Source organism: Anser brachyrhynchus (genome assembly GCF_964034855.1).
Source record: "Anser brachyrhynchus genome assembly, chromosome: 3".
In the NCBI taxonomy this organism is placed as follows: Eukaryota; Metazoa; Chordata; class Aves; order Anseriformes; family Anatidae; genus Anser; species Anser brachyrhynchus.
In genome coordinates this window covers 120,243,394-120,270,753 of record NC_137696.1, presented here as the reverse complement: position 1 = coordinate 120,270,753, position 27,360 = coordinate 120,243,394, and the positions used below count along the sequence as shown (strand labels likewise).

Here is a 27,360-nt window from a genome sequence, read left to right as displayed (position 1 = left end):
AAAACCACACTTAAATTAATAATGTTTAAATTAACGATGATGAATAATTTTGTTAAGCCGAACAGAATATAATGTGAGACAGCGGAATATCTCTATGATCTTAATTTTATCTAGATCTTTTAAGAGGGATCTTTCTAGAATCATAGAATCAGAGAATATCCCAAGTTGGAAGGGACCCATAAGGATCATCAAGTCCAACTCCTGGCACCGCACAGGTCTACCCAAATGTTTAGACCATGTGACTAAGTGCACAGTCCAATCGCTTCTTAAATTCAGACAGGCTTGGTGCAGTGACTACTTCACTGGGGAGCCTGTTCCAGTGTGCAACCACCCTCTTGGTGAAGAACCTCTTCCTGATGTCCAGCCTCAACTTCCCCTGCCTCAGCTTCACACCATTCCCACGGGTCCTGCCACTGGTGATAATGGAGAATAGGTCACCTGCCTCTCCACTCCCCCTCGCGAGGAAGTTGTAGACTGCGATGAGGTCCCCCCTCAGCCTCCTCTTCTCCAGAAGAATCATAGAAGAATCATAAAGCACCCTTCTGAAGCACCCTTCTGAAGAAACAAAGAAAGAAACAACTACAAAAACCCCAACTCTCACCTGAATTCTTATTGGGTTTATGACTTTCTTGGTGATTGCACCTGGAGACCTCAGCCGTATGGCTTCCAAAGTGCACCATTTAATAAAAGGGAGGTTCTTAAGGTCTTCTTCAGAGACTTCTATTTTATCTTTACCTGTTGTGGCATGAGAAAGAAGACTGTGTAAAAATCGTATTTCATGCTTGTTTTGATACATGCTGACATGAATTGCTTTTGACCTTCTGATGGTGTACCTCAAGACTTTAGGACCTTGTTTTCACCAAAAATTTTCTTGACATTTCTAAGTAAATAAACAGCCCAACATTGGTAAGAAAAGCCTCTGAAAATAATTCAATATGTCTGATGTAGCTGTAGTTATGGCACCAGTAAGAAGAGCCCTAACAGAGGTCATATTGGAAGTTAAGCATCCCTGGTCTTTTTTTAGTACTTTGGTAGGACACTGAATGGAAATCTCAGGGATTGTAGCACCAAGACAAGGAGCCATGGCCGAACTCTTGGCCTGTTAACACTAGAAAATAAATTAGAGCCAGGAGACAGGCTTAAGTACTAGTTCATGATTGTCCTCATTGTTTATTATCCACGTTACCTGATTTGGTTTTGACCCATGTCAGCTAGGAGTCTTCCAAGAAACTCTAAGCATGGTTCAGGGGAGTGCATGTGTGAATGACTGCACTCAGCAGGTGACTATTTTTTGAAGGAAAGAGATTAGTCATGTGGCAGTGAATCACGCTGGACAAACTGGCCTCAGATAAGAGAAAAGAGAACAGTTCCTGGCCTGGTTTTCCGCAGAATAGCTGCAACTCTGGTGAATACCACACAATGAAAAGCAACTGAACTGAAAGACCTCATCTGACCCCATCAGAGATGCACAACAAAAGCATGAAACTGGTTAATACAAAACTAGGTCTAAGGGATCGGTGTAGAACGAAGACACAGGTACACATGGTTCTTCTTCTATCCTCTCTTACTAACACCAAAGCTGGTTTTGCTTAAAAATAAGTCATGAGCATTTGCTGAACACTCAGAGCTGGACCCCATGTCTTTGGTTGTACCCTTAGCAGCAACATTCACTATTCCCAGCCATTGACCAAGCATGCTGCGTGCTGGGCCAACCTGGAATAAATCATTTTGAGGTTCCAGAAGGACATAATCTGACTTATTACCTGCTTTGCCAAAAACAGAAGTCAGGTCTTCCATGACTTTCTCGTAAATGGAAGGATAAGACAGTATGAAAACGAGGGTCCAAAACGCGATCTAAACAGAGATGAAATTACTTTATTAACTCAGGAATACAGGACAGAATTACAGTATCTTTGCAGCAAATCAGAGGCAGGTGAAAACATTTGCAATTTTGGGATCTGCCTGTTGTGGCTGGGACACACTGGGAGCTGTACATCTAAAGGCTCAGATCCTGGGAGATTAGGTCTGGTCATCTGCTGTGTAATTATCTTCAGTGAGCATTATGTAGCTCTGGCTTTGAGCTTTGAAACACAAAATCCTTTCATTAATTTCAAGTAACTAGGTGTTAAAATGAATTATTGAATCACTGTATGTGATTAGATTTAGCTGCATGAACAGCAAAAAAAATAGTAAATTCCTACTAATATTAACAGAAATGAGGTTAAATAATTTGCAGTGCATTGTCACAGTGAGTCACACTAAAATGGGCAGGAAAAGTTTTAATTATCATCAAAACAAGCAGTAGTATATCCCCTTTAGAAATAATTTGCTAACCGATCAGGGACCAAAGTTGAAAATCAAGAAATTTAGGAAAAGAGTAAATCCTCTTAAGAAGGATGAAACCAGAAGGCCTTGTAGCACTGCCAGGAGCCTCTCCCTTGCTGAGCCAGCGGGCGACGCAGCCCGCACGTAGACCTGGTCGCGGGCCATCTGTGCTGGTGAGGGCTGAGAACTCTGTTATTTCCCAAACAGCCCCACGTGGACACAGCTCTCCTTCTGCAACACAAATCTGGTAGCTTAGTTTTCGTCTGCAGAGCTTGGACACTGCCTTCACTGCATGGAGGGAGAACTGAATTGTTTCAGATGAGAGGGTTTAACTTGCTTCTAAAAAATCCCCTTGGAAGGTGAAAGGCTTCTTTTCATCGTGTCAGTCACCAGAGCAGTGGCTCGTGACTATTCTGAGAAACAGCGAAATATCTGCATGTCTATTTAGAGCTGAATATTACAGAAGTAAGTAATGATAGTGTTATGGAAGGAATGTCAGTTATCCTGATAACAGACAGCAGGCTACGCCTTGCGCTTGTACCAACGTGCGGATCTACAGAAACCTCACTGAAATGGATGAGGTTCCTTTGGGGTAAATTGTAACATTACCCAATCTACAAAACCCACAGATATATCCGATAGGAGTACATATAAAAATAACTATCATTTTCTAAGTCACATCTGTAAAGGGCGTAACTGTGCTGGAAAGAGCTTAGTAGTCATGGTAAATAAAAGATGTTTTTGCTGCTATGGATTTTTGATCTAAGAAGTTCCTATAAATGTCTTTGGTCAGCCTAAGCTGTGTTAGATATATTGGCCTTGTTAGTATAGACCTATCTGTGTCATTAATCCATCAAATCAATTTCTAACATAGAGAAAACTTAAGTGGCAGTAAAATCAAACTGTTGTTTTTCTTCCCCTGAAGCAACACTGGAAGTTGTACAGCAGATCCTCTAAAGCAAGGGACCCAAATTTGCTTAAGGATTTACACACAGGTGAAGTTACTCCATATTATGCTTCTGATATTCTTTACACAGAATATTTAAAATAGATAATACAGCCACAGTGTTTCAAAATGGAGTTAGATGCTTTTCACAGCTGAAGATTCTGATCTTAATAGCTATGAGATATATGCTCCCCAAATGTTATGATAGGGGGGATTATAATTTAGGAAAAGTACGGGAAGAGCTTTTCTTGTCATTGCTTCTGTGACATTGCAACCTGAGTATATTTGTAGCGATAAACGTGGGTGTGATAATCCCTTCTTGGAATACATGCAGCGTGTGTGACCTCTGGTTCAAACTCTTTGCTTCCCAAATGCAGGCTTTTGAACAGGAAAGGTGTTTTTCTAGCCGATGTACTTACAGGGACAGCATTTGCTTGGGAAGCCCAGAGCATTAGGAGACCGTAACTGGGAGCCAGATGTTTTCCTTGTAAATTATCCAGGAGATGCTGCAGTAGAGTCTGTTACAAAATAAATAATAATCATATTTCCAAAAACATATTAAAATCTAGTTTAGGGTAGGGCTTAGCAGAATTCAAGGATATGACATAAGACTCCTTTATCACAGAGCAATAATGTTAGTTATGGGTTGTTTGCAGTCACAAAGCACAGAGATGAAAGTGAGACTCGCTCATACGCAGAGGGCCAAAAGAAGTCAAGGCACCATGCGAATCCCTACTGAATACTTGCACTGACCTCCATTTTCTTAAAGTTTTCAGGGAATCTTACTTCCTCACTCTCCATTGTTGCTTGCATGTGCAAGAAAGAAAAAACTTTTTTTTCTTTAATTCCTGCTCCTGTCTTTTGAAAAGCCTACGAACTGGATTGAACAAACTGAATGGAAATGAAGATGTTCTCTCTGTTGCAGCCAAAGAAGCGATTGCTATGAAGAGATGGTCTGATCTATCAGCAAACCCCCGAGTTCCAGGTGCTTTGTTAGCGACCAGGGACTTTAATAGCTTGGTATTCTTTGAAACTACAGCAACTGTGTAATAATCTAGCACCAGTTTTTGCTTATAGTATTTCCTTAAATGTAAGCCAACCATTCATTTAAGACAAAGTTTCTTGTCTGGTTTTCAGAGTGAAAAGGCTGACCTTGAATAAAAAAACGACCACTCTTTTTCCAAATTCCCTATGACGCTCAGTATGTGGTTCCTATTTCCTGCACCTTCTTACCTCCCATCATTCCCTCTCCAGCCCTCTGTTTCTTTCCATTACTCTGGTTTATTTTACAAAAGAAAACATGGTATGTAAAGCTTTTAAAGTCTAAATAAAATTTGGTTTGTTTAATGATCTGTTCTGTAACCATTCAGTTGATCAAGACTCCCAGGCCAGTCCGCCCTCGCACTTGTCAGCCGTATTGACAGAATTCCTGCCATAGCTAAGGAGAATAACCAGGGGGACAATTTATCACAGCTTTGACACAATCAATATTTAGGGTACTTGGCTTTCAATCCAGTTATCTTTTTTTTTTCCCTACTAATCTGGCTGCTGGAGGATCTAATCAGTCTACACCAAGGTTTAAAATAGTACATGTGAGGTTTTGAAATTTCACAGCCCAGTGCCCTCAGAGAAACAACCAAAGAGACTTTCCCTCGCCTCTTTCAACCGCTCGCTGTAACTGCGATACCGGAGGCTAGCTATGGGTCATAGCACTGATCCCTTGGTGTAAAATTCCCTAAAGATGTCAAGCCTCAGAATTGTAGGAAGCAAACTAAATTGAGGAGTGGGGCTCAAAAATTATGGGTCTGACCTATGTAGGTAACAGCAATACCGGACAGTTAAGGAATATCTACAAAAGCTGACATGTCTGGTACATTTCTCCCAGTACAGAAATAAATCCTGCCCTTCATTCCTTCAGTCAGAATCTGCAGCAAAGTCATCTTTTTTCATAGCCTCGGATGTTTACCTTGGATGTGGTCTCTGAAGGGTTGGTCCTTTCAGCATCTGACACTACTTTCTCAAATAATTTTAGAAGCCATTTTTTGGATTTAGACCAGTTCCTGTAAAGAAAAGCAACAAACAAGAAGCACTTAACCGAGGCAGCACAAACCAACGTTTCCTTTTCCATGAGAAGGACTCCTTGGTTTCTTTCCAAGAGCCCCTAGGCAGCAGCCAGTTGATGAATGGTCAGTCTGCCTGGCAGCGGTGTTGACTGATGTGAGGAACAGCACGTCTGAGACCTTCATAGCCAGGACCTGTTACTTGAGACCCCTGGATTTTCACAGTTACTCCACTAGAGGTTTCATTGTGACTTTGGACAGATCGCTTAGGTCAATGTTTTCAAGAACAATCCTCTCCGAGAAAATAAAGGTCTCATTTTAGAGCATCCTCAGTTCTCTCCAAAGGTGACTGCGAGGTGCTCAAGGTGCTGTCACAGCCCCGAGAGCACTGACAGGCTCTGCAAGCTCTTTCCTTGGGTTTTGGTTGCCTCTACCCAAGGTCAGCTCTGCCACAGTGCCGCTGTGTAAGCTGAGGGCAGACCGCCAACAAAATAATGGAGGTGTGAGAAAGAGCAGAGAGATGCCTCACTGGAGATCCCCTCAGCCTGGGAGTCTCATTTAGGCTCAGCCCTTTGCCCTCTGCCCAGTTCTGCTGCTCCCTGCCGGGTCCAGCTGGACTCTGCCCCCTGAGCAAGGCTGCCTCCACTTTGTGCCAGGAGAAATAGACCGGACCAGGCCAGGACTTTTCTGGGGCATCCAGTTGAAAGCCTGCATGAGCCAAGGATGAGCTAAAGACAGCGCATCACCCTCCAGCAGAACGTCCCTCATGGTTGATATCCCAGCAAGTAAAATGCCCACAATGGGTACACCGCAGGCATCAGCCCCGTTCCCTTACCTCAGGAAGCACTCTGGCATCTGAGAAGCGTATTCAAAATCCTCATCGTACTTCTGAAAATGTTCTTCAAACTCCTTGAGTTCACTCTGACTTGTCGGGCAGATGCCTTTCCCAAACAAAGTGTTCACCACTGCTGGATACATGACGTGCCTGCAAGGACAAGATCCCCGTGACTTACAGGTGATGGGAGAGCTCCTGGAGCAGCCGTAGGTCAGGATGCAGAGCGTTCAACTGCAAGGGAAGAAGCTGGGGGCCTTGTGCCATGACAGCACGGGAGAGCTGCCCCAAGGTCCGCACCTCACTCAGAGCTGTCACAGATTTTAAGCAGGGGCTGGGAGATGCAGAGACCTCAGGGAAGTCCCCTGAGTGTGGCCAAACTTCAGCAGCTGGCATTTGGTCACTTGAACAGTGGCAGAAAGGCTCTGGGAGCTGAGGTCCCATTCTCCCCAGTAACCACCCCTCTCATTTCAGGTTAGCTTTGTGGACTTCCTGGGCATTGCACAACCCCTTCTGCAACCAGACACCCAGGGAAATCCTTCCTTTGGCTGCAGTTTTGCTGGACAGAATGACGTTTTTCTCTTTTCTTTTTGTCTCACCCCTTCCCAGTTTGCTCCTCTGTTATCCTGCAAACCCCGAGCTCCTTTCCCAGGCCCCTTCATCTGTACTGTAGCTCTACAAAAGACTTACGCAGTCTTTCCTGGGTTCCAGCTACTTCTGAAAGTGTATTTCAGACAAGAGCTTTTTCTTTCTTGCTCTTCTAAAGATCACAGAGAAGCTGGAGCCACCTGCTGGCTCTACGAATGCAACTGTTGTGGCCCATGGGCTGTGCAGGTGCTGCTACGGCACAGAACAGGTCCGTCTCTGCCCTCGGGTACTTGAGCCCAGGGAAAAGCCCACAGACGGATTCAGGTGGGCGAATAATCATAGAATCACAGAATAACAAGCAAAGGTGAGCCAAGGCTAGCAGAACAAGCAGCCGTGGAGCACGCTACCAATTTGATGAGTGTCAGTTTTTTACAAGAAACAGATCTGACTTTGATCTCAGAGGGGGAACACCATGGGATGAGGGGGTTTGCAATCCATTATTGAGACCAGTGGGACCAAGGGCTGGGAGGTTTCAAAGTCCCTTTTCCCCACCTTCTTCCCCATTAATCAAAACTGCAGTAAGTGAGCTGACAGGTGCTCAGTGTTTTACCTGCAGCAAAAATCTGTATCTTAAATGTATGATGCAGAAAAAGCATTATGCCAGCAAAATAAACCTGGATGTGAAGTTTTAGAGACGACTCCAAGCCAGAGGCAATGCTCAACTGGTAGTCCTGATGGACAGGCAAGGTACAGGTGTTACTCAGGAAGGAGGAGGAGTTAAAAGCTGTGTTTTTGTCACACGAAACTGTCAGTTAAGGGATTTTTTTCACATGAAGGATGAAGTTTTAGCACCACAAAGTCATCTGAGAAGCTCTTGTTTAACAGGGCAGGGCTTGGCTCACCTGGAAAGTTTTCATCCTGCTGAAGATGAAGCATTTGGTCTGCTCTTTATGAACACGTAAAGCTTTCATCCCATTTTTGGGGAAACAAGACTTGTTGGAAGATGCTATTTCTTCAAAACAGGCAATTCAAATGTTTCTTCTATCTGGGAGTGACGAGCATCCTGACAGATTTCCTACAACCTGATAGCCTGAGCTCCACCTGCTTTATTGTAACATCTCTGTTCCCATTCAGGATGCCCACGCATTAGAGCCGTAAATTCCCTTACCTCACCAGGTCATTCAGGTCGCCTGCGCCCTTGGTGCCCAGGTGCCCCATGTGCTCATGCAGTTCCCTACACAAGGTGCCCGTGAACATGTGCAGATTAGAAGGACCCATTTTTCCCTTCATCATGCTGTACAGGGTACCGTGATTCTGATAAAAGGCTTCCGCAGGAACAGAAACTAAATACAAAAAGAAACAGAAACGTGTTTTGGGAAGTAGACAAAGTAGATATTCATCGAAAGACAAGAATGAAAAATTAAACATGTAATTTGTGACTCTAAGTGCATTAACCCTCATTTATCTGGAGTGAAATTCCCAGAAACATTCATTTTCACCCTGTAAAGATTTAGGCGAACCCCCTACCAGTCTGTGCAATATCTTCTTGCCTCTGGCTTCGGTCCCAGAATCAGCCATCAACAGAGCTGCCCCCAGCTTCAGTGGGGATGTGCAGAGATGCACACACACTCTGTACATGTACAAAACCAGCTGAAATGGAAATTAATGAACCCAGTGAGAAGTTTGGGTCTTCCCACTACAGCACATCCTCTTAGTCATACAAGGAGAGGCTGAGAGAGCTGGGACTGCTCAGCCTCGAGAGGAGCAGGCTCAGAGGGACCTCATCAACGTATATAAATGTATGGTGGGGGCAGCAAAGGAGATGGAGCTAGGCTCTTCTCAGCAGTGCCCACTGACTGGACAACAGGCAACAGGCATGTGTGGAAATACAGGAAATTCCACTGAAACCTAAAGTTTTTTATTGTGGGGGTGGTCAGACACAGGAACAGGCTGCCCAGAGAGGCTGTGGGGATATTTCAAACTCTACTGGATATGGCCCTGAGGAGAGGCTTGGACTAGATCCACTCCAGAGGTGCCTTCCAGCTTTGGGGATTCTGTGCTTTAGTCTCTCTGCCTACTTGTTTCTCTCTGATTTCACCCCCCAAATCACCAAATTACTTAAAGTAATTCCTGTCAGTGCAATTCCACACAGATATGAGGACACATGCTGGTGGAATATGCCTTTGACAATGGGATATATACCACATCCGTTTCTAATGACCATTGTACTACAGGGTAACAACTAAACATTGCGACAAACTAATTTGCAAATTAAGTGAGAGGACAACACACTGTTGCTCCAAACCTGTTACACATGAGTGGAGTGGCCGGCTGCAGGATAGGACCTGATCTCCAAGAGGCGTTGCTTGATGATAAGACAATGATTGTCCCTGGTTCCGAAACCTTTGAATCCTTGTGACTGAACCCAAATCACTTTGCAGACTTGCAGTGCTGGAGCTACATGAGGGAATTCCATTTCCCCCGAATTTTGGAGCATGGTCATGGGTTAAGACAGGTATTTAAGACGTGATCAAAAAGGTGATGGGCTTTGGACCGGGCCTTTAACATTCCTGGGCAACTGGACTTGATTCCCATTTAAAAAAAAAAAGAGCAAGAGCTCATTTACCTGCATTCTCAACAGCTTGTTGTACTGCCTGTTCAAAATTTAAGTCTTTAGATTTAAAAAAGGCTTCAGCTCCTTCCTCCTCAGTCACAAAAGTAAATCGTTTTCCCAGAGCGAATACTGTGAACACAGGCCCATGCTGGAACAGAGAGAGACTTCGTGTTACTTTATTGCTAAGGCGTTTGAAGGGAGCCCCAGCAGGGGCCAGGCCTGCGGGGAGGTCAGGGGAGAGGAGCTGCTCCTTTTGGCTCTCTGCACGCCTTGGTTCAGCAGTGCATGAAGACGAACGTGAATCTGAGCAAAATCTGCAGACTTACGGATCAGAAGGTGACATACAGGTGCCTGCCTGACCTCTTGAGGAGCAGAAGAGGTTCCTTCCCTGAGAGCAGTATGTCATGTTTGAATTACACTACAGTTCAAACAATATGGCCTACCTGGATTTAAAGAACCAAGTGATGGAGTATCTATAGCATCCCTTGGCTGCCACAGCAAAGTGCCCACATCACAAACCCCATAATCCTATCTATTTCAATCCACGATTTTGTAACAAAACCTCCCCATTCCTGCATCTTTTAACTTTCTTTTCCTTTCTTAGTTTAAAGGGTCTGCTAATACCAGTGGTATCTTTCTTGTAAAGGTGTTTAACAATTAATCAAAACAGTTAGCAAACTCTCAGCGGAATAGATGGAGCTTGTTAAGCTTTATATTCAGGGAAGCTTTTTGACATAAATCATTCTTTTGTTTTCCCTTCAACTTCTTCCCTTAATCTAGTATCCTAGAGCCCTCTCAAAACTTTCAGCAATATGCATTCACCTCTGAATTCTTCCATTATGACAAAGATCATTGATGCTTGTAGATACTTCCAACTAGCAAACAAGTGCGCGCAATCTACGGGCTGTCAGATTCAGGCATACGAATCAAAATTAGGAAATGAAGCATCTTTTCTGTCTTTTCCTTACTGAAAGTGATTTCTGCTCACAGGCGAGAGCCTCGGATGGGAATTAAAAGCCCAGCACTGACGTTTGTCTGCACAGAAGTCTTTTGGCAAAGTTATTGCACAAACTGAGTGGTTTGGGGCTTTCATAAAGTCTCTAGCCACATCAAGGAACTTGATTTTCTCTTGCAGGCTAAAATGCTGACAAGGGCATTAAAAAGTTTTCTGTTTATCTGTTTGGAGCGCTGAAAAGCTTTGAATCCACTTTGCCCACATGGCTAACTAATGTCACTGACTTCAACCATGTCTTTTGTTGTTTGGGTCTGTATTTGAAAGCGGGCTCCATCAAAGGCTCTTTGAAGGCAAGAAAAAGATTCCTCTTGACATCATTTGAATTTTGATTGTGTCCTTCAACTGTAAATTATTAAAGAAAGAAAGATTGTTTAAACTCTCTGGGTGATGATAAATAAAATATTGTTTTAAAATCACCTAGCTTGCTAAGTGTTTTTTTGTTTTCATGGATAACAGCATGTCCTCAGCATCAGGCTTGGTAAAAGCCAGGGAGTCACTGGGCTTGTTTCTTTCTAAATACGATATATTTTTTTAGCTTTAAAATGAACATTAAAATGTATTTAAAATAATTTTCAAAAAAAATAAAATTTGAATTAGTAACTACCTCCAAAGGAACTTAATTATTCAATTACAGTCACACTCTCTCTATTTAAGACTGGGACACTGCATTTCTGTATTTTAGGTGACTACATGTGAGTAAGATGCCCAAGCTCCCATCACAGTTGATGGAGATCTCGTCTACACGGTGAGAGGACCCTAAAGCTTGATTCAGCTCACCAGCTACAGCACACCTCTGTTGGTGAAGTGAGCCGGTCTGCCCTTAGGCTCCAGGACAGGACGAGGTACGTGTTCACTGCCCCTTGGTAAAGCTAGACACCAAGCTTACCTGTACACACCTACACAAACAACCTGGTGTTAAATCCCATCCAGTCTACTGCAATTTATTTCAAGTAGTTCAAATAAAACCTGGGGTAAACACAATTAAAATTAGAAAGCTCCGTACAGGACCTCCAGAACAAGAAAAATGTGAAATGTGACAGAAAATGTGAAGGGATGCACAGCAGGATGAACAGAAGTATGGAAATTTCAAGAAAAGAGTAACGATTCCCAGTTTCTCATATTGCAAAAGCAAGTGGGCACCTACTAGATGCTAGCTGGTTTAAAGCTAGGCAAAATACTTTCTTCACGAGGTGCATGGTTAAATTACGGATTCAGGGCCATGGAATGCCGTGGAAGCCAAAATGCACAGGGTAACAGAACGGGTTAGGCCAGCATAGCTAGATCACTTGGATGCAAATTCCAGCCTATCAAGTCCCTAAACTCTCGACAGTCAGAAATTTGGACGGAAAAGCAGAAGGCGGCGTACGCTCATCTGGGTGTGCATCTACCAAGGGCCACTGCTCTGGCAGACACCTGAATAAACAGACCTGTCATCTGTCCTGCTGTAATTATTCTCATTTTCTCATGTAAGAGAATCAGCTGCTGGAGCAAGCTGCCGAGTGGGTCTGGATTTACCACTGTTGCGTTACGGGCAGGTACTGACGGAGCAGGGGTACTGCCTGCCACCACTGCGCTCCTACCTGCGTGCTCTGGGTGAAACAGGGCATGAGGAGGAGACCTGCTGAGACACAGAGGCAGAGAAAGCAAGATGAAAATCCCGTTTGCATTTAGGGTCTCCGAGGCGCTCCCAGTGAACGGAGAACACCACACAAAACAGTGTTTGAAATTGAAGTCGGGTGGCTTCAGGAGGAAGAGGTGGTATCTTTTAATAGACCAGAGATGAAATATTTTATTAGAGCAGGGAATTTTGCTTTTGTTAGAGCCACTGGTGTTACATGGGGGAAAAAATGACAATTCTCCCGGCCCACATACTCTTCTGCAGGAGGAAAACGGAGGCAGTGAACTTCAAGTAAAGTATAGACTGGCAGAAAAAGGAAGTCTGGTGTGCTGCCCCAGGACCTGAGGGAAGAAGCAGGGAAGGAGAGGCACAAAATAAGACACCAGTAAGACCATTTAACCCTTCAGGACAGAGAAAGAAATGAGTGCCATTGTGGCAGGCTGAAGGATTAATCCAGGGGGGGAAGCTTCTACTTGTGAAAGTCTCCTTTGACAGTACCAATCCTACGCAGCTGGGGAGCTTTCACACTGCCTGGAGCCTGTTTCTGAACAGACTTGTTCGTGTTCAGCTTGCTAGCACTAAGGACACTTAACCCTTTTTTGGCAGTATCACGGAGCTTGAAACTATTGCAGATGTATTTTGCCACCCTTGTAATGCCTGATAACAACCCCTTTGGCAGGCAGCACCTGTTTTATTTGGCCGCACTGTGCGGCAGTGCTTAGCCCTTTAAAAAGGAGCAGGCAGGAAACGGCTTGTCTGTCCTGGCCTCAGCACGGGAAGGGAGGGAGGTCACCACACAGGAGGACTTGAGTTGCTGGACTAAGGAAACACTCAAAAGAAAGGTGCTAAGCCAGAGATTAAAAGAAAAAAAAATTATAAAAAAGCTTTCTCTTTCTCCTTTCCCTTATCTCAAGTTTCCTTTCATTAAAATTGTTTCTTGTTCTAGTTTCTGTCTGAACAAATGCTGGCCCTTGGGTTTATGAAGTCCTTCAGGTGCTGCAGAGCAGGAGCTGCCACAGCACCAAGCGTGGCCTACAGGGCCCCAGGAAGATCAACACCAAACTCAGCAGAGCCAGGGCCACTAAGTGTGTGTTTGTACTTCAACACGTTCTTTAATGTGCAAAAGTTTTGCTCATTCAAGCTGTAAATGAACCCCCAAGCAGGACTCTTCTGTCTGGTTTGTTTTAAAAAATTAATCTGAGAGATTTTGTTAAAAGCTTCCTAGGAAAAAAAAAAAAAAAGGACAACTGAAGCAAGCTTATGTCATCGTAAAATATCTGTCCCCAAAGGGGATTGCACTGGAAATGACAGTTTTAATCTGGCTGCCACCAGGATATGTTTTCAATAGAACAAGGAGGTGCTCTAATAGCCTCGTAACAGAAGAGTCAAAGAAGTATTATGACAGTTTTTCAAGTGAGGCTTGATCATTTTTTTTAAAGTATTATATGACACGGTTCCTGAAATGCAGGAGAATGGACTTAGATGAGGTTTCAGTCCTAAGTTTCTGCTCTTGGATGAATGAAAAAATTACTGATCATGCTACGCATAGACAAAAGATGTAAGAAAAACATTTTAGTACAACCCTACGGTGCACCCAATGTGCTTTATTACACTCTGAGTTTGTAACACTCAGAGCTGTAAAGAAGTATTTATGCATACAAAATCTAATAGTTAAAAAGAAAAAAAAAAGAAAGCAAATTTTAAACATCCAGTGTTTATTAAGACTTTTGTCAAATTTCAGGATTTTAGAGCAGTTTCATTTTTAGATAGTGTTTGCCAGTAGTGGGGCTGTGTGGTCCTTCAGTACTGAACACCTGGGGCTGAAAATATTGCATCAGTAGCAGGTGACAACATCACCGAATGAAAACAGGAAGATGGATTTTATGTCAGTTAATATTAGCTGTCTAGAAATTAGGTATCTAATCGAAACGAATTGTTTAGGCTCTCGCTACACAGACAGACAGAGAAAGGCATGTTCTCCGTGGGTAAATCTTCCCAACCATCTTTTTGGTACATTTGTTAGGATGGAACAAGTTGCCGGCCCAGAGTGCCTGTGCCTCTCCTGTGTGCTGCGGGATGCCAGCTGATGCTGAGAAATGTCCCCTAACTTCAGGTACAAAAATAGTAAGTCTCCTGGTCCCAGCATCTGCCACAGGGCTGCCTGAATTATCTGAAACCACGATTAACACGTACCCAGACTGCGCAAGCGAAACAGCAGCGGAGCCGAGTCCGAGCAGGACAATCCCAGCACGGAGATCGGCCCGTGGCTGCGCAGGCTTCCTGCCACACAGCCCAGCCCTCACCAGCTCAACGCTCCCGACCTTACAACGCGGGACAGGAAAGGGCTGATCGCTTTTGCCAGGCTGAAACTTCCAGCACAAGTTTCTCCTTGCCTTCCCCCCTGCAGGAAGAGCACGCACCCAGAGGCAGACACGCCGCCGCAGCCCTTACCTTGCTTCTGGCTTGCTCTATAAACTCCAGGGGAGCTTTCCCAAACTGGAAGGCGGCTCCGACCCACGGGATCCAGCTCCCGATGCAAGGAGGGGAGCTCGGGTTTCTCGGCTGAAACAAAAACCACTTGACAATAACAACAAGTCCCAGGAGCGCTGCCAAGAGCACAGCCAGAGCCATTTTGCCTCTCGCTGCCTGCTGCAGCGGCTGCTCCGCCTGCCGCAGCACCCGGCAGGGCCAGGATTGTCCCTGCTGCTCAATAGGGGCGCTTGTGTCAACCTGGCCAGCTGGCCGCCACCACGGGGACACGGTGACAAAGCAGGGAGCAGCCTGGGGGACAAGCCCCGGCTGTGGAAAAGGCAGAGCAAGTTGTCCGCCGCTCCGGGATGAGGACCAGCTCTGCTGCTTGCAAAACTTGGACTGGCTGCTGTGCCAAATCCCTGAACTTTGCACCGGGGAGATGTGCCGGGGGGTTGCTGCAGTGCTTTTTTATACTCAATGGATTCTGTACGTAATTTTGGTTTGCTGCTTTTGCACACACGAAGAAACCAACCAGACTTCTCTAAAATGTTGTCTTTTGGCCTTGCAGCAGCATTGCGGGGGCAACTAGCAGGTTTTGAATTGTTAGGTCAGCACCTGGAGCCTTTATCTGCTCCTCAGGCACTGGACACGCTATTAGGTATCACATATTTTTCAGTCTGGAAAAGAGAAGGCTCAGGGGCGACCTTATTGCACTCTACAGGTACCTTAAAGGAGGCTGTAGTGAGGTGGGGGTTGGTCTGTTCTCCCACATGCCTGGTGACAGGACGAGGGGGAATGGGCTAAAGTTGCGCCAGGGGAGGTTTAGGTTGGATGTTAGGAAGAACTTCTTTACTGAAAGGGTTGTTAGGCATTGGAATGGGCTGCCCAGGGAAGTGGTTGAGTCACCATCCCTGGAGGTCTTTAAAAGACGTTTAGATGTTGAGCTTAGTGATATGGTTTAGTAGAGGACTTGTTAGTGTTAGGTCAGAGGTTGGACTCAGTGATCTTGGAGGTCTCTTCCGACCTAGATGCTTCTATGATATATTACTATCAGATATAATAATATATATCATTATTATAGATTGTATTATATGAAGCGTGGGCCAGCTAGTAGAAGGAAATGAGACACTCCATGATCTCCCACATCCATTTATCCCAGCCATCCCAGGCACCTGTTAAAGCCTTCTGTGCTGGGGTGACTGGCTCGGTAGAGGGGAGAGCAGTGGATGCTGTCTCCCTTGACTTTAGCAAGGCTTCTGACACTGCCTCCCGCCCCCAAATTGATGAAGTACGTACCGGGTAAGTGCAAGCGGGCAAGTGTGCAAGCGTAAGTGCAAGCGTGGTGCACCCCAGGGGTTAATGCTGGAACCACTACCGTGTAATGTCTTCATCAGTGACCTGGGTGGTGGGACAGAGAACACACGCAGCAAGTCTCTAGGTGGTACAAAACCAGGAGCAGTGGCTGATAGACCCGGGGTATGTCACCCAGAAGGACATCATCAGCGTGGAGAAACGGGCTGACGAGAACCTCAAGTTCAGCAGAGGGCAACGCGAAGTCAACGCACAAGGGCAACGTGAATGAGACCGGAGATTTAAGCCTTGTAATCAGGGAATCACAGAACGGTTGAGGTTGGAAGGGAGGCTCCAGGACCTCTGGAGGTCATCTGGGCCAACCCCCAGCTCAAGCAGGGCCACCTCATGTATACTGGTGTAATACTGGAGGATATTTTCACTACATGCACAACCCCAGCAGGGAGTTTGAAGTGACCTCTATGCACAGGTGAGACAAGCCCTGAAAACATTGTGAAGACGTTAGTTAAAGACTTTTGTGTTTGTTTCAATTTTTAGCTTAGCTTCTGCTTCCTGGGAAAGATTTGGCAAAGGAAGAGATGCTACTGACAGAACTATCGTGAGGAGGACACAGCCACTACGGTGGCATGATTGTCACTAACAAGCTGCCTCAGGCTAGGTCTTAGGCCTGATTAAGATAATATTTAATGTTTTTTTTTTTCCAATGGAAAGCACCACAGTCCCCACTGCTGAAGGTAGGCTGGAGGAGCTGGGCAGTTTGGCTGCCTTGCCCAGCAGCACCCAGCCCTCCCTGGCTCTGCTGCTGTGCCTCCATTGTAGCTGAAGTCCATGCTCCCTTCCCCTGCATGCAGCCTGAACTGACTTTGGACAGAAATCAGAAACTGCTGTGTCACTAAAAGACAAAATAAATAAATACAAAGGGTTTTCTCCGCTAGAGCTGTTTCCCTCAGGATTTGGGGGTAAATAAACCCCAGATGTCAAGAGCTGCCGCAGCAAACGCTCATCTCCAGCTCAGACTCATTTGTGTTCCTCAGCGCTGTCCCCAGATCAGCCTGGTTTAAAAACCAGTGCACTTCCCCAGACTAAAAATGACCACGGAGAGTCCAGACTAAAAATGACCTTCCCTCCCTAAGATGCTGTGTTACACGGTTTATTTTAAGGAGGGATCTAGTTGGCTTCCAGCCCCTAAAGCATAGTTACAGAAAGGACATAGCGAGATGTCCCAGAGATGCACATCTGAAAGGACGAGGAGCCATGGTTGGAAGTTGGAACCTGGCAAATACTGATTGAATATAAGGACAAAATGTCCACAAAGTGGTTAAGCACTGGAGCAGGCTGTGGCTCTGAAATCCCCATGATATTGGATATTTTACCTGCAATGCTCCCTTCATTTGTCTGAGTTATTGTGACCTGGAATGCGTACCATAATGTTAGTTAGGGCTGGGGGGCGGTTCTCGGATGATTTCTGTGTCCTAAAAACCCTCAAATCCTCGGTGTGAGGCTTAGTGATCAATGGCTAATGATTAACTCAGTGATTCAGCTGTGCTTTAATGGTAAATGAAGAGCTTCTCTTGAGCAGCCCATGCCTTATTTATTTACTCATTTTCAGGATGAGAACAAAATGTGCCTACGTTAATTTAAGAGAAATTCAGAATGGTGCACAATCACTGGGGCTTCCGTGCTCATCCAGGAACAGCTTGAAACTTCTGACATGCAGGGGTTTGGCAGAGACCAGCTCCTGCCCTCCCAGGTTTGTGCGCCCCTTGCTCAAACTGTACAGCTCTGTGCCGAGCCCCCATGAACAGTTTCCCCAGGGAACTGCTGACAGCGCTCGAGTAGAGAGCCTGTTCTCCAGCTCAGCGTGTATGTGTCTGCTGCTAATTTCGCTTTCATTAAACCAGATTTGGATCAATTAAATCTGTCTGAAAGAAGGTGGCTACGGTGCCTGCGCAGCCATTTGGCACCGGGATGCTCTTTGGGGATACTGTCGGTGACGAAGATGGTGCAAACTGAAACACCCCACAAAGCAAACAGCCCCACAGCTGCTCTCATAATCTCGACGCCTTGTTAATGATTTATTTTTTTTTTAACATGAAGTGTCAAAATTGTGCGCTCCCAGTCTGAGGGCAGGGGGCAGTGCTGCTGCCAGACTACATTTCCCAGGAGCCCGCTGTCTCCCGTGTCACTCACCGAGGACCTTGCAGCTCTCCGGAGGAATTTGGGCTGCTGCGGTTGCGAGCGCTGGCACTGTAGAAACATGACCTTCAGAAATTTGTCTCCTCACCAACCCAGAGCACAGCTGAGCTAGCGTGCCCAGGGCCGCTCCTCTTTCAGAGCCGCACAGGGTGGCTGCTTAGCCTTGCCGCATGTCACACGCTACATGGTACCTGCAGAAGACGAGAAGAGCTTACCTCTTCCAGAGAGATGGCCCCGGGCCAGCAAATTCGCTCTGTCAGCCTGTGCGGCCGCTGTGGCAGAACTAGGTACAAATCACCGTGGTTTTGCTGGAGGGAAGGGGATCAAAAATTGATTTTGGGGGGCAGGGAGAACTTCAGTCCCCAGATTCCTCGCTGCTCGGCATTTGTTCTGCCGTTTCCGCTCCAGCAAATCTGCTGCTTCCACTCTGCTCGCTCTCCCTTTCCCATAATTTAGGCTTTGCAAGTGTTTTACGCCACCTGAGCTATCTGTGGGGTTTTTCGCATGGAAATCTTCGCCTCTGAGACCAAAGCGCTGCAGTCAATTAGCACAGCACAGTTGGGACTAATCTAACCTTTGCACTTGTTTTCTGGAGCAACACTAGAGGCAGTCTTTTGCCTAAGGTAGTAGCAAGGTGCTGTTTTCTGCAGGAATTTGCTTTTCTAGTTAATGTGTAGGTTAATCAAAGAAAAAACTGAATTTCATGTTTCTGGCTACGGTAGAGTTGTCTGTAAAAATGGAGGGTAGCAAACTGCTTGGTGAAAGGCAGGAAAGAAACACCCTGGCATCTGCATGGCATTGCTCTGTCCTCAGTAACTTACTCGTAGTATTTCTCAGCGTATGGTATAGGACTGCTACAGACTCTTACGTGCAAACCTGTGGCAGTGTGCTAATCATTTGTGATGTCTCTCTTTGCTGGTCTTTAAGCATGAGCACCATGTTACCGTGCCCCATTGCCCAGAGAGCCACTGCTGGCCTGCATGCAGAGGGACACCTTTACACCAGCCATATAATGACTGCTCAGGATTTTGAAATTAGGGGCAGCAAAAATGCACCCCCAGTGTTTCAGAAGCAGCACTGGGTAGTTGAGATGGAGGTGGGCCACTGTTCCTGGCCATCCCTTATTCCTGTGAAAGAACTAAAAACCTAAACTCTCTGTGTCTGCACCAGCAAAGCAGCTCTGGTGTGCTTTAGGGTGGCTTTAGGATAGATGCTCGCCTGCAAGGATGTCTGTGTTACACCATGGCCAGCGTTGTGCTGTTCCTGGTTCTGGGTCATGTGCTGCCACCATGCTGGGCAGAGCTGGAGGGGCCAGACACCCAGTAAGGGATCCGACTGATTTTTATTCAGGAGGAGTAACTGGAACAGAGCTTTTACTTTTACCCCAGAGTCTCTTGGAAAGTATGTGCATGGCATGACAGCTTCAAAAAGGAGTAGGGGAGGAAGACTTGGGGCTTGATGCATGTTCGTGTCTCATGCCCAACGCCACACTGAACAGAGCTGGGTGTGAATCACCTCCTGCTCCCCGCAAGTACCCCCGCCCTGCTGCAGGTCGCTGCACTTTGCTCACGCCTTGCTGCCTGCCTTGGGATTCGGGTGTAGATGTCACCGGTGCAGTACGTCCCTCCACAGCTGAACCCAAATTCATGTTTGTCCTCTCTCCTTCTCTTCAGTGACGTTCCCCCTGGATCTCACGAAAACTCGACTGCAGGTCCAAGGTGAAGCTGCCGCGCGTGGCAGCGGAGCTGCTGCCGGCCAGGCTGTCCCGTACCGCGGCATGCTGCGGACGGCGGCTGGCGTGGTGCAGGAGGAAGGCTTACTGAAGCTCTGGCAAGGAGCCACTCCGGCCGTCTACCGGCACATAGGTGATTATCGGCAAGTTCGGGTCCTGCTTTCAGTGGCCAGCGGCCTTGGGCCACGAGCTTCCCCTATCTTGTCACACTTTAAATGTAGCTGCAAGGACTTCTTCAGCCTGCTTTACAATCCCACTTTGAAATATATGGGATTCCAGCTCAGTCCCCACTCTTCCCTCTCTTCGTGGCCTTTTTCTGGCCTCTAGGAAAACAAAATATAATTTCCCTGACATTTTTGCAGGAAGGTCTTCAGTGCTCACAGGCACTCACAGCCCCCAGAACAATAAATATATTTTATCCAAGGGAAGTGGGGACAGACTGGGGAAAAAAATATAAGGTTGCTAATGCCAGGATGAAGAAACATGGTAATGGTCTGGCCACAGGTAACAGTTTGACGTGTTTTACTTGCAAAGCCAGTGACAGCAACAAACCCCAAAAGCACTCATGGCAGTTTCCGTGCTTGGCGGCCAGCTGAGAGGGGAGCAGTGCAGTAGGGTCTGCTCGGTGTGCTGCCATGAGCCATGCTGCCTCTTGGGACGTTTATGGTTCAGCCAAAGAGTGTAAAAATTCCTGGCTACAGCATTTGTACCAGCCAGCTCCCTTGCTTTTCCTGTTTTGACCATGAACATGAGAGCAGTGACCAGATGGCCCAGGCAAGCTCCACAATGTTTTACAACAAATCCCCTCAGCTTTCTCTCACGGGGTGACCTCCAGAAATGGCAGACCTAAGACTTACCTCCTGCTTTTGTATTCCACAGTGTATTCTGGTGTTCGGATGGTTGCATATGAACATCTGCGTGACTCTGTGCTTGGCAGGGCTGAGGACGAAAGCTTTCCTTTCTGGTAATGTTGCACATGTATGCTTTTGCCTGTTTGGGGATTGTCCTTTACTCTGGATGGCCCTAGAAAGCTTTCTTCTCTTTATGGCTCGTCCACCTAAAGAGGGTAAAGATAAAGTAGGAATTTAAGCATCTGCATGGACTGCCTGGTGCTACAGGAAAGGGTTTTATATATTGGCAAGCAGTTCCGAGTTTCAGATCGACATTCAGTTGTTATAATATATACAGCAACCTCTCTTGTATCTTGCCATTCTGCCTTTAAACCTTCAGTGAGGAGCATAACGTAACCCAGAGAGGAAGCAGAGCATCTTGGTGGCAGACTCGCAATTTTTATATTAACTTGAAATTAACCGAACTATTCCTGACTACATTAACTACCTGCATTTGCCACGATTATCATCTTAACTTTGGCTGCCAGGATAAGAAAGAGCCATTCACATTTGTCTCACTTGGGCCGTGCTGCCGAACTCTTTAGCACTGCGATTTGTGAAGCTCCCCAGTGTGTTCTGCAGCGTGTTTGGTTTCCCTGTGCGGCAGGAAAGCTGTTGTTGGAGGCATGTCTGCGGGTGCCATCGGACAGTTTTTCGCCAGCCCAACTGATCTGGTGAAGGTGCAGATGCAGATGGAAGGAAAAAGGAAGCTGGAAGGAAAGCCTTTACGGTCAGTTCTTCTCCAGGCTGGCGTTTATCCTGCCTGTGATTATTCTTTGGCTGAGGGCATGGTTCTCTGCTTTCTGCCACCCCCTTCCCCAGCTGCTCTGGTCCCTGTTGGAGGAAGAGGCATGCAATGGCTCTGGGCAGAAAAGGGGGGGGGATGTGAGATTTTCCCCTTATTCCATTTATACTTGCCTTCCTTATTTTAGTGTGTAAGTCCTGGAGACCACAAACCCTTGCCTATCGGAGGCGTGCAGCATTTCCACACCAGCACACCACCAGGGAGGGGGAAGGATGCTTTCTGAAGGGAAGCTGGAAGAAAGGACAGGGAAATGGCTCAGCTGGGATTCACAGGCGTAGGGAAAGGCTTGGTTACCTACAAACAGCAGGGCTCGACACCCTCCTTGCAGGTACCAGGACACTCTGCTCTTTAGGTCTGAAACGGCTGGCATTGTTAGGTTTCTTACACATTTAGTATTGCAACACACCTGTGGAATCAGAGGGTCACCTATCATTAGTGACCAGACTGCTGCTTACCAGGGAAACAATTGCTAAGATGTCGTGGTATGAAAGTCAAAGATTAAAGGGATCCAGAGACCAGATCCTCGCAGGTATGAACTGCCACTCCTAAGTGAGGACCTGGCTCAGCAAAGCTCTGGAATACGCGAAGATGTCTCTGTAGCTGGTTTCTCTCTCAATTAAACATTGATTTCAGATTTCGAGGAGTGCACCACGCATTTATGAAGATCCTGTCGGAAGGAGGAATTCGAGGACTTTGGGCTGGATGGGTGCCAAATGTCCAGAGAGCTGCTCTGGTAAACATGGGAGGTAAATTGAATTACGTGGTCTGCGGTGCTTAAGGCCGCATTTAAGCTTTAAATATTAAGTCTTTGGGACTGAAAGGCACTGCCTGTAGCTTCCAACCATAAACGCTGGCTCTGTTCTTGGCATATCCTGCTGCACTACCTTGGCTATTTTTTTCATTTTGCATGTTTTAATCTTCTTTGGCATGCTGGGTACCACTTCCTAGGCCAGCCCACACAGGATTACATTAGCAGCACGACCAAAAAATGTCTTTGGAGACAGAAAACTGGAAGTGGTGTAAACTACACCTTGCTAAGCAGCAGGACTGATCATCTGGATGGTTTGCAGCAGGAGTTATTAAAAATATAATAAGTATCATTAAGGTATACCTCTCCATACATGATGCAACAAGTAGTCGCAGCATGTAAACTTTAACGAACAAACTCTTTTACAAGTGAAAAATACTCACTTGGGTCCCTTTGGGCTGTAAAGCACTACAGAGACCTGGGAGGGTCATCCTGGTGAGGGCACTGGAAACGCAACACACATCTACCATTAACTTTCAGCTCACTGCCCTTCATTCACACACCCAGATGCTATAACTCTGATCTGTTTTCAGAAGATCGTGATATAAATTCTGTAGATTCAGTGGATTAGATCTAATATCTACTATCTTTGTACATTTTTAACATTTTTATGGCATGCGCACAGAGGTGGCAGAGGAAGAACACTCCTTATCATGACATTTTGGGCCTTGCTTAATGAATTATGCTGCACAACTTTCCATTTGGGATCTATGCTGCCATTTGTAGGGTAGAACAGGGAAGAAGGCAGTGGGAGGGAGCAGGTACTCACACGTCTAACGAAGGGAGCTACGTGCCACAACTCGCATCAGAAACTGGGGGCAGACTGCTACATGTGCCAGTGGGAGGAGCTGCACTGGAAATTTAGGTCTTGCCAAATCTCCATCCTTTGTCAGTAATAAACAGCACAAACACCATTTGCTTCTGATGCTTTTTCTCCCCTCATTATTCTCTTTACAGATCTGACTACTTACGACTCCGTGAAGCACTTCTTGCTTCTGAACACGCCACTCACAGACAACAGTCTCACTCACAGCGTTGCCAGGTGCCCTGCTCCTTTTTTACCCCTTTTCCACTGTGGGGCTTTCCCAGCCTGGCTGTCTGGACCTGTATGACCCCCGTGTGCTAGCAGAAGCCCCTAGTCTTTAGCTGTGGTATCGATGATAAAACTATCCTCATACTGGTAGTGGTTTGGGTTTTTTTCACCTGAGAGTATATCACTGCACAGAAGTCACTAAACAAAGGATGCAACCATTGCTAGGAAACTGCACTCACCAGAAGAGCCTTACCGGTACATCTGAACACCTGTCAGAGCACACAAATTTTCACCTTTCTGGAATTGCTACTATTTTATCTAATCTATTTTAACGTTAACAAACAGTAAGAGCAAGCGATATAACCTCTGCAGAACAACCTCTTTTATTCCCTTGAATACTGAAGAGATCTGCTTTACCTAAGTAATAACACAAATCAATTATTATGGGTCCTTTACCCCTGCCTCAGGACTACATACAGAGGCGAGGGCAGCTGGCGCTGAGAGGACATTTGAGAGGAGGCAGTACTAGCAAGCCTTCTCCTAAACAAGTTTATGTTAATTTATGAGGTATTACTCATGATTTCATGAATAACTGTTTTCACTTATCTTTAGTATTGGAACTTAACTTGAGATAAATTGTAGGTTTTTTGCTAAGTACCTGTTGTTATTGATAGTGGCTGTTCTGGCTTGGTGGCCGCTGTCCTGGGAACTCCTGCTGATGTGGTCAAAACCCGGATAATGAACCAGCCGAGAGACAAGCAGGGAAGGTACGGACACTTCGGGGACTTCTCAGTAGGACAGCGAGACCCTGAGTCTCTCCGATTTCACTGGGAGTTGGTCCAGGTGCTAAGTCTTGCTCTTCATCTTGTTACCTTTTTAGTATTTCAGTTTTGTGTGTCTCAGGGGTTTTCCTGGGATGACCACATAGCCGTATCAAGTTACTTCAGTGGAATTCAGAGCAATTAGACTCCAGTGAGCTTACAAAAGAATAACTGTACCAATTTAGCTGATACAGGTTATTTATCATTTGGGATGGGATTTTTTTTATTTTTGATTTGTGTATTTGTAATCCTAACTGTTTGTTTTCTGCACGTTGCTAGAGGTCTGCTGTATAAGTCTTCTGTGGACTGCTTGATTCAAACGGTACAAGGTGAAGGGTTTATGTCTCTATACAAAGGCTTTATACCAACCTGGATGCGAATGGTAAATGCCTTTTAACTGTCTTTAGTAAAAGTTGAAAGATGTGGCATTAAAATGAAGGGAGTGTTTTGCTCTATCAACATTTCAGAGTTATTTGGGTGTCTCTATTTAACTGCAGTTACATAGCTGCTAATGGATGAAACAACTGCATGTAGCGCCACTTCCTAGGCACAAAAGGCTTTTGCCCAACACCGGTATATTGCTCTAAAAAAGCAGAGAGCAGAGCATCTCAGCTACATGGGTGCAAGTTTCCTATTTTATGCAAGGAGAACCATGTAATTATCTGATTAACGTTTTAGAACAAGAGAAGCCTTTACAAAAAATTAAGAAGCGTTCAGCCTCAAGTAGTTCCCAAGCACAAAACATTTCACGTTAAACATTTACAGGCTGGCAAGCTTGCAAAAAAAGGTTTTCGGTGTCTTGTGAAGGACTGTGTAGCCCTAACCATACGCAACATGAAAGTTTTTATGACAGACATGAGATTAAGCTTGGGAATAGCATTTCTAAGAAGAGACAAAAACAGTTTAATGTAATGGGATTATTTGGTCAGTTCTGTTTCAAGCTTCTAACTTCTGTGCTTGCTTTCACAGGCTCCTTGGTCACTGGTATTCTGGCTTACGTATGAACAAATCAGAAGGATCTGTGGAGTTAGTTCTTTTTAAAATCATAAACCACATTAATATCCACAAAACGAAGAATAGGAAAGCTGTATTTTCATTCCACAAGGCATTCCTACCCCACAAAGAACTAATTCATTTAGGAGAGTGGAGTAGGATCGCATGTATAGATTGCTGCCCTAAATCCAGTCCTTCCTGGCTAGGACTAGCCATGACTTAAGCACACTGGCTGCGTGGCAGACTGCTGTATGAAGGTTAAGTTATCCACAAGAAAAAAAATGTCACAATAAGACTTCAACTGGCAGCCAGCATCAGCTTTCTGGAAGAGTGAACAAAGGTTAAAAAAAAAAAAATCTAACAAGTAGAATATTGTATGTTTTGTAATAGTGATGATTCCTGAAATTAAGGACAAAAGCAGGTTGAACAATGCAGCACTGAACATGTGGCTTACCAGCCTATAAAATTACTTAGGAATTTTTGTTATTATTAATTTGTTTTCACATAGAAAAAGAACTACCTCTTTAGTATGATGCCTCGGCAAACCAAGTGCAGGGTGCTAGGTACTGAAACAGACTGAAACAGTTCACCTGACTTTCAATTCGCTTTGCACAAAAAGCAGAAGGGGCTGTGCTCCTCGTGCTTTCCTGAATCTGTCTGACCTCTACACTCAACCACCTGAGTAACATCCACGAGTGAAATTCAGTCCCTGAAATCAAAAAGCCTAGGAAAGCCTAAGAAATCAAAAGCCTAGTTCACTCTGTCCTACTTAATGGGCTCACAATAGGCGTGCTGTCCACAGGACAAGTTGCACTACTTGTCCTTTCACAGTCCCAGCACTGACATGGCAGACTGGGTCACTAAAGTACCACTTTTCCATGGAAATATACGCTCTGCCCTTTTTAAATCTAGGCAGAAATATAATGTTCCCTAAAAAAAAAAAAAAAAAAAACACAGGATATTTGAATATATATTTTTTTAATCTAAAGCTTTCCACATCTTATAGGAAAGAGGACTACTTCTGTTTGTCACTAGGCTTTGTCTATGAGGAGGCAAAAATGCACTCTAGTAGAAATCATAACATAGACAGAACAAAGCTGGCTTTGATTTAACAACACCAAACAATGAAACGACACTACAAAGTTTGTTCTCCAAGTAAATACTCAAGATTTCTTCCAGACTAGACTTTGCAACCAGTACCTCCCAGGTGCCAATTTCTGATTAAAAACAATCTGAGTGTCTTCTTGGCTTCACTTGTACTTTTTCCTTATATTGTAGGTTTGTTATGGCTGCATGTGGTTGGGTGTGTGACTCTAAGGTGGGAACAAATGCTGTGTAAATACTTATCTCACCACTATTAGGTGATCAGAAGTTTTTTCTTCAGAAATATTATTTTTTTTATTTGTCAGGCTGAGAAGGTAGTCTGAGTTCTTTCCTTCTTTCACATCATCACCAGCAACTATAAACCAGCAGGCAAAGCTGCTTCTTCAGTCACATCCATACGGTCCTGCCTACAATCCTGTTACTCAGGTAGACTTGATGCTGGATATGCAGAAGTGCCTGATCTATTGAGTTAAAAAAAGTAATTTTAGAAGTCTTCTAGTGAGGAGTTGTTTTAACTCTTAATAAAGCTATTATGAGCAGGAAACACTAAAGAGATTCGTAACACTGCCAATGCCTCATGTTTTGTATTAAAATAACTAAATTTGAATAGCAAAAGCTGCTACTTACTGCATCACTTCTTAGTGTGTGGCAATTCAAAATTTTTCAAGCAGAAGCTTCTACTGTGTGAAGCACACGGCCACGTTTATTGGACTTACCAGTTTCAGAAGCTAAGAGTCAGCCCGAGGAGGGCACCACAGCTTTCGGGCTTGGCTCTCCTGTGTTATAACAAACAAACACAGCACCTACATTTGCTGCTTCACGAAGCCCTTACAGGCGGCTCGGCCCCTGTCAGAGGCCGCCCGGCCCGTCAGAGGCGGCCCCGGCCGCGCTACAAAATGGCGGCCGCCGCTGAGGCACTGAAGGAGCCCGAGACCCCTCCCGTCCCGCCCTCACACCGCCGCCCCCTCGCCAGCCAATAGACGCCGAGTCTTGCACCTAGGTCCCGCCCCCGGTGCTCGCTCCACCCAATGGAGGCGAAGCTCCACCCGGCGCCGTGCCGCTGCCGCACAGCCGGCATGGAGCGGTCCACTCTCAGCGAGGGTGGCGCCGGGGGGCTCCGCGCTGAGTCGTGCTGACAACTTTCTCCCTCGTAGTGCCTCCAAGCATCCTCCGTTTAACACAGGCAGCCCTCTAGAT

At 45.6% G+C, this 27,360-nt stretch overlaps 2 protein-coding genes across 6 annotated transcripts in view; one reads left to right on the top strand and one right to left on the bottom strand.

The window, feature by feature from the left end:
• CYP39A1 (cytochrome P450 family 39 subfamily A member 1) overlaps nt 1-18,102 on the bottom strand; it is a 38,261-nt gene extending 20,159 nt beyond the window's left edge. The window contains exons 1-9 of one of the 4 annotated variants that reach the window (XM_080587388.1): nt 17,972-18,102; nt 14,450-14,560; nt 9,378-9,513; nt 7,920-8,094; nt 6,167-6,316; nt 5,238-5,331; nt 3,691-3,789; nt 1,764-1,854; nt 602-735 (exon numbers count right to left, since the gene is read on the bottom strand). In XM_080587388.1, the coding sequence (XP_080443514.1) occupies nt 602-735; nt 1,764-1,854; nt 3,691-3,789; nt 5,238-5,331; nt 6,167-6,316; nt 7,920-8,094; nt 9,378-9,513; nt 14,450-14,560; nt 17,972-18,040 (1,059 nt within the window). In that variant the 5' untranslated portion in view covers nt 18,041-18,102. The other 3 variants (XM_080587390.1, XM_080587389.1, XM_080587391.1) reach the window with 3 other exon arrangements.
• Nucleotides 17,976-26,298, top strand: SLC25A27 (solute carrier family 25 member 27). Of its 2 annotated transcripts, XM_080587407.1 has the most exons (9): nt 17,976-18,264; nt 19,651-19,842; nt 20,589-20,673; nt 21,207-21,329; nt 22,038-22,150; nt 23,170-23,254; nt 23,920-24,012; nt 24,346-24,448; nt 25,036-26,298. In XM_080587407.1, the coding sequence occupies exons 1-9, from the start codon at nt 18,162-18,164 to the stop codon at nt 25,105-25,107; spliced, it is 969 nt and encodes a 322-aa protein (XP_080443533.1). In that variant the 5' UTR covers nt 17,976-18,161; the 3' UTR covers nt 25,108-26,298. The 2 variants fall into 2 exon arrangements, with proteins under 2 accessions (XP_080443533.1, XP_080443532.1); XM_080587406.1 differs by having other exon boundaries at nt 18,129-18,264; nt 23,920-26,298.
• Nucleotides 26,299-27,360: the final 1,062 nt, after the last annotated feature.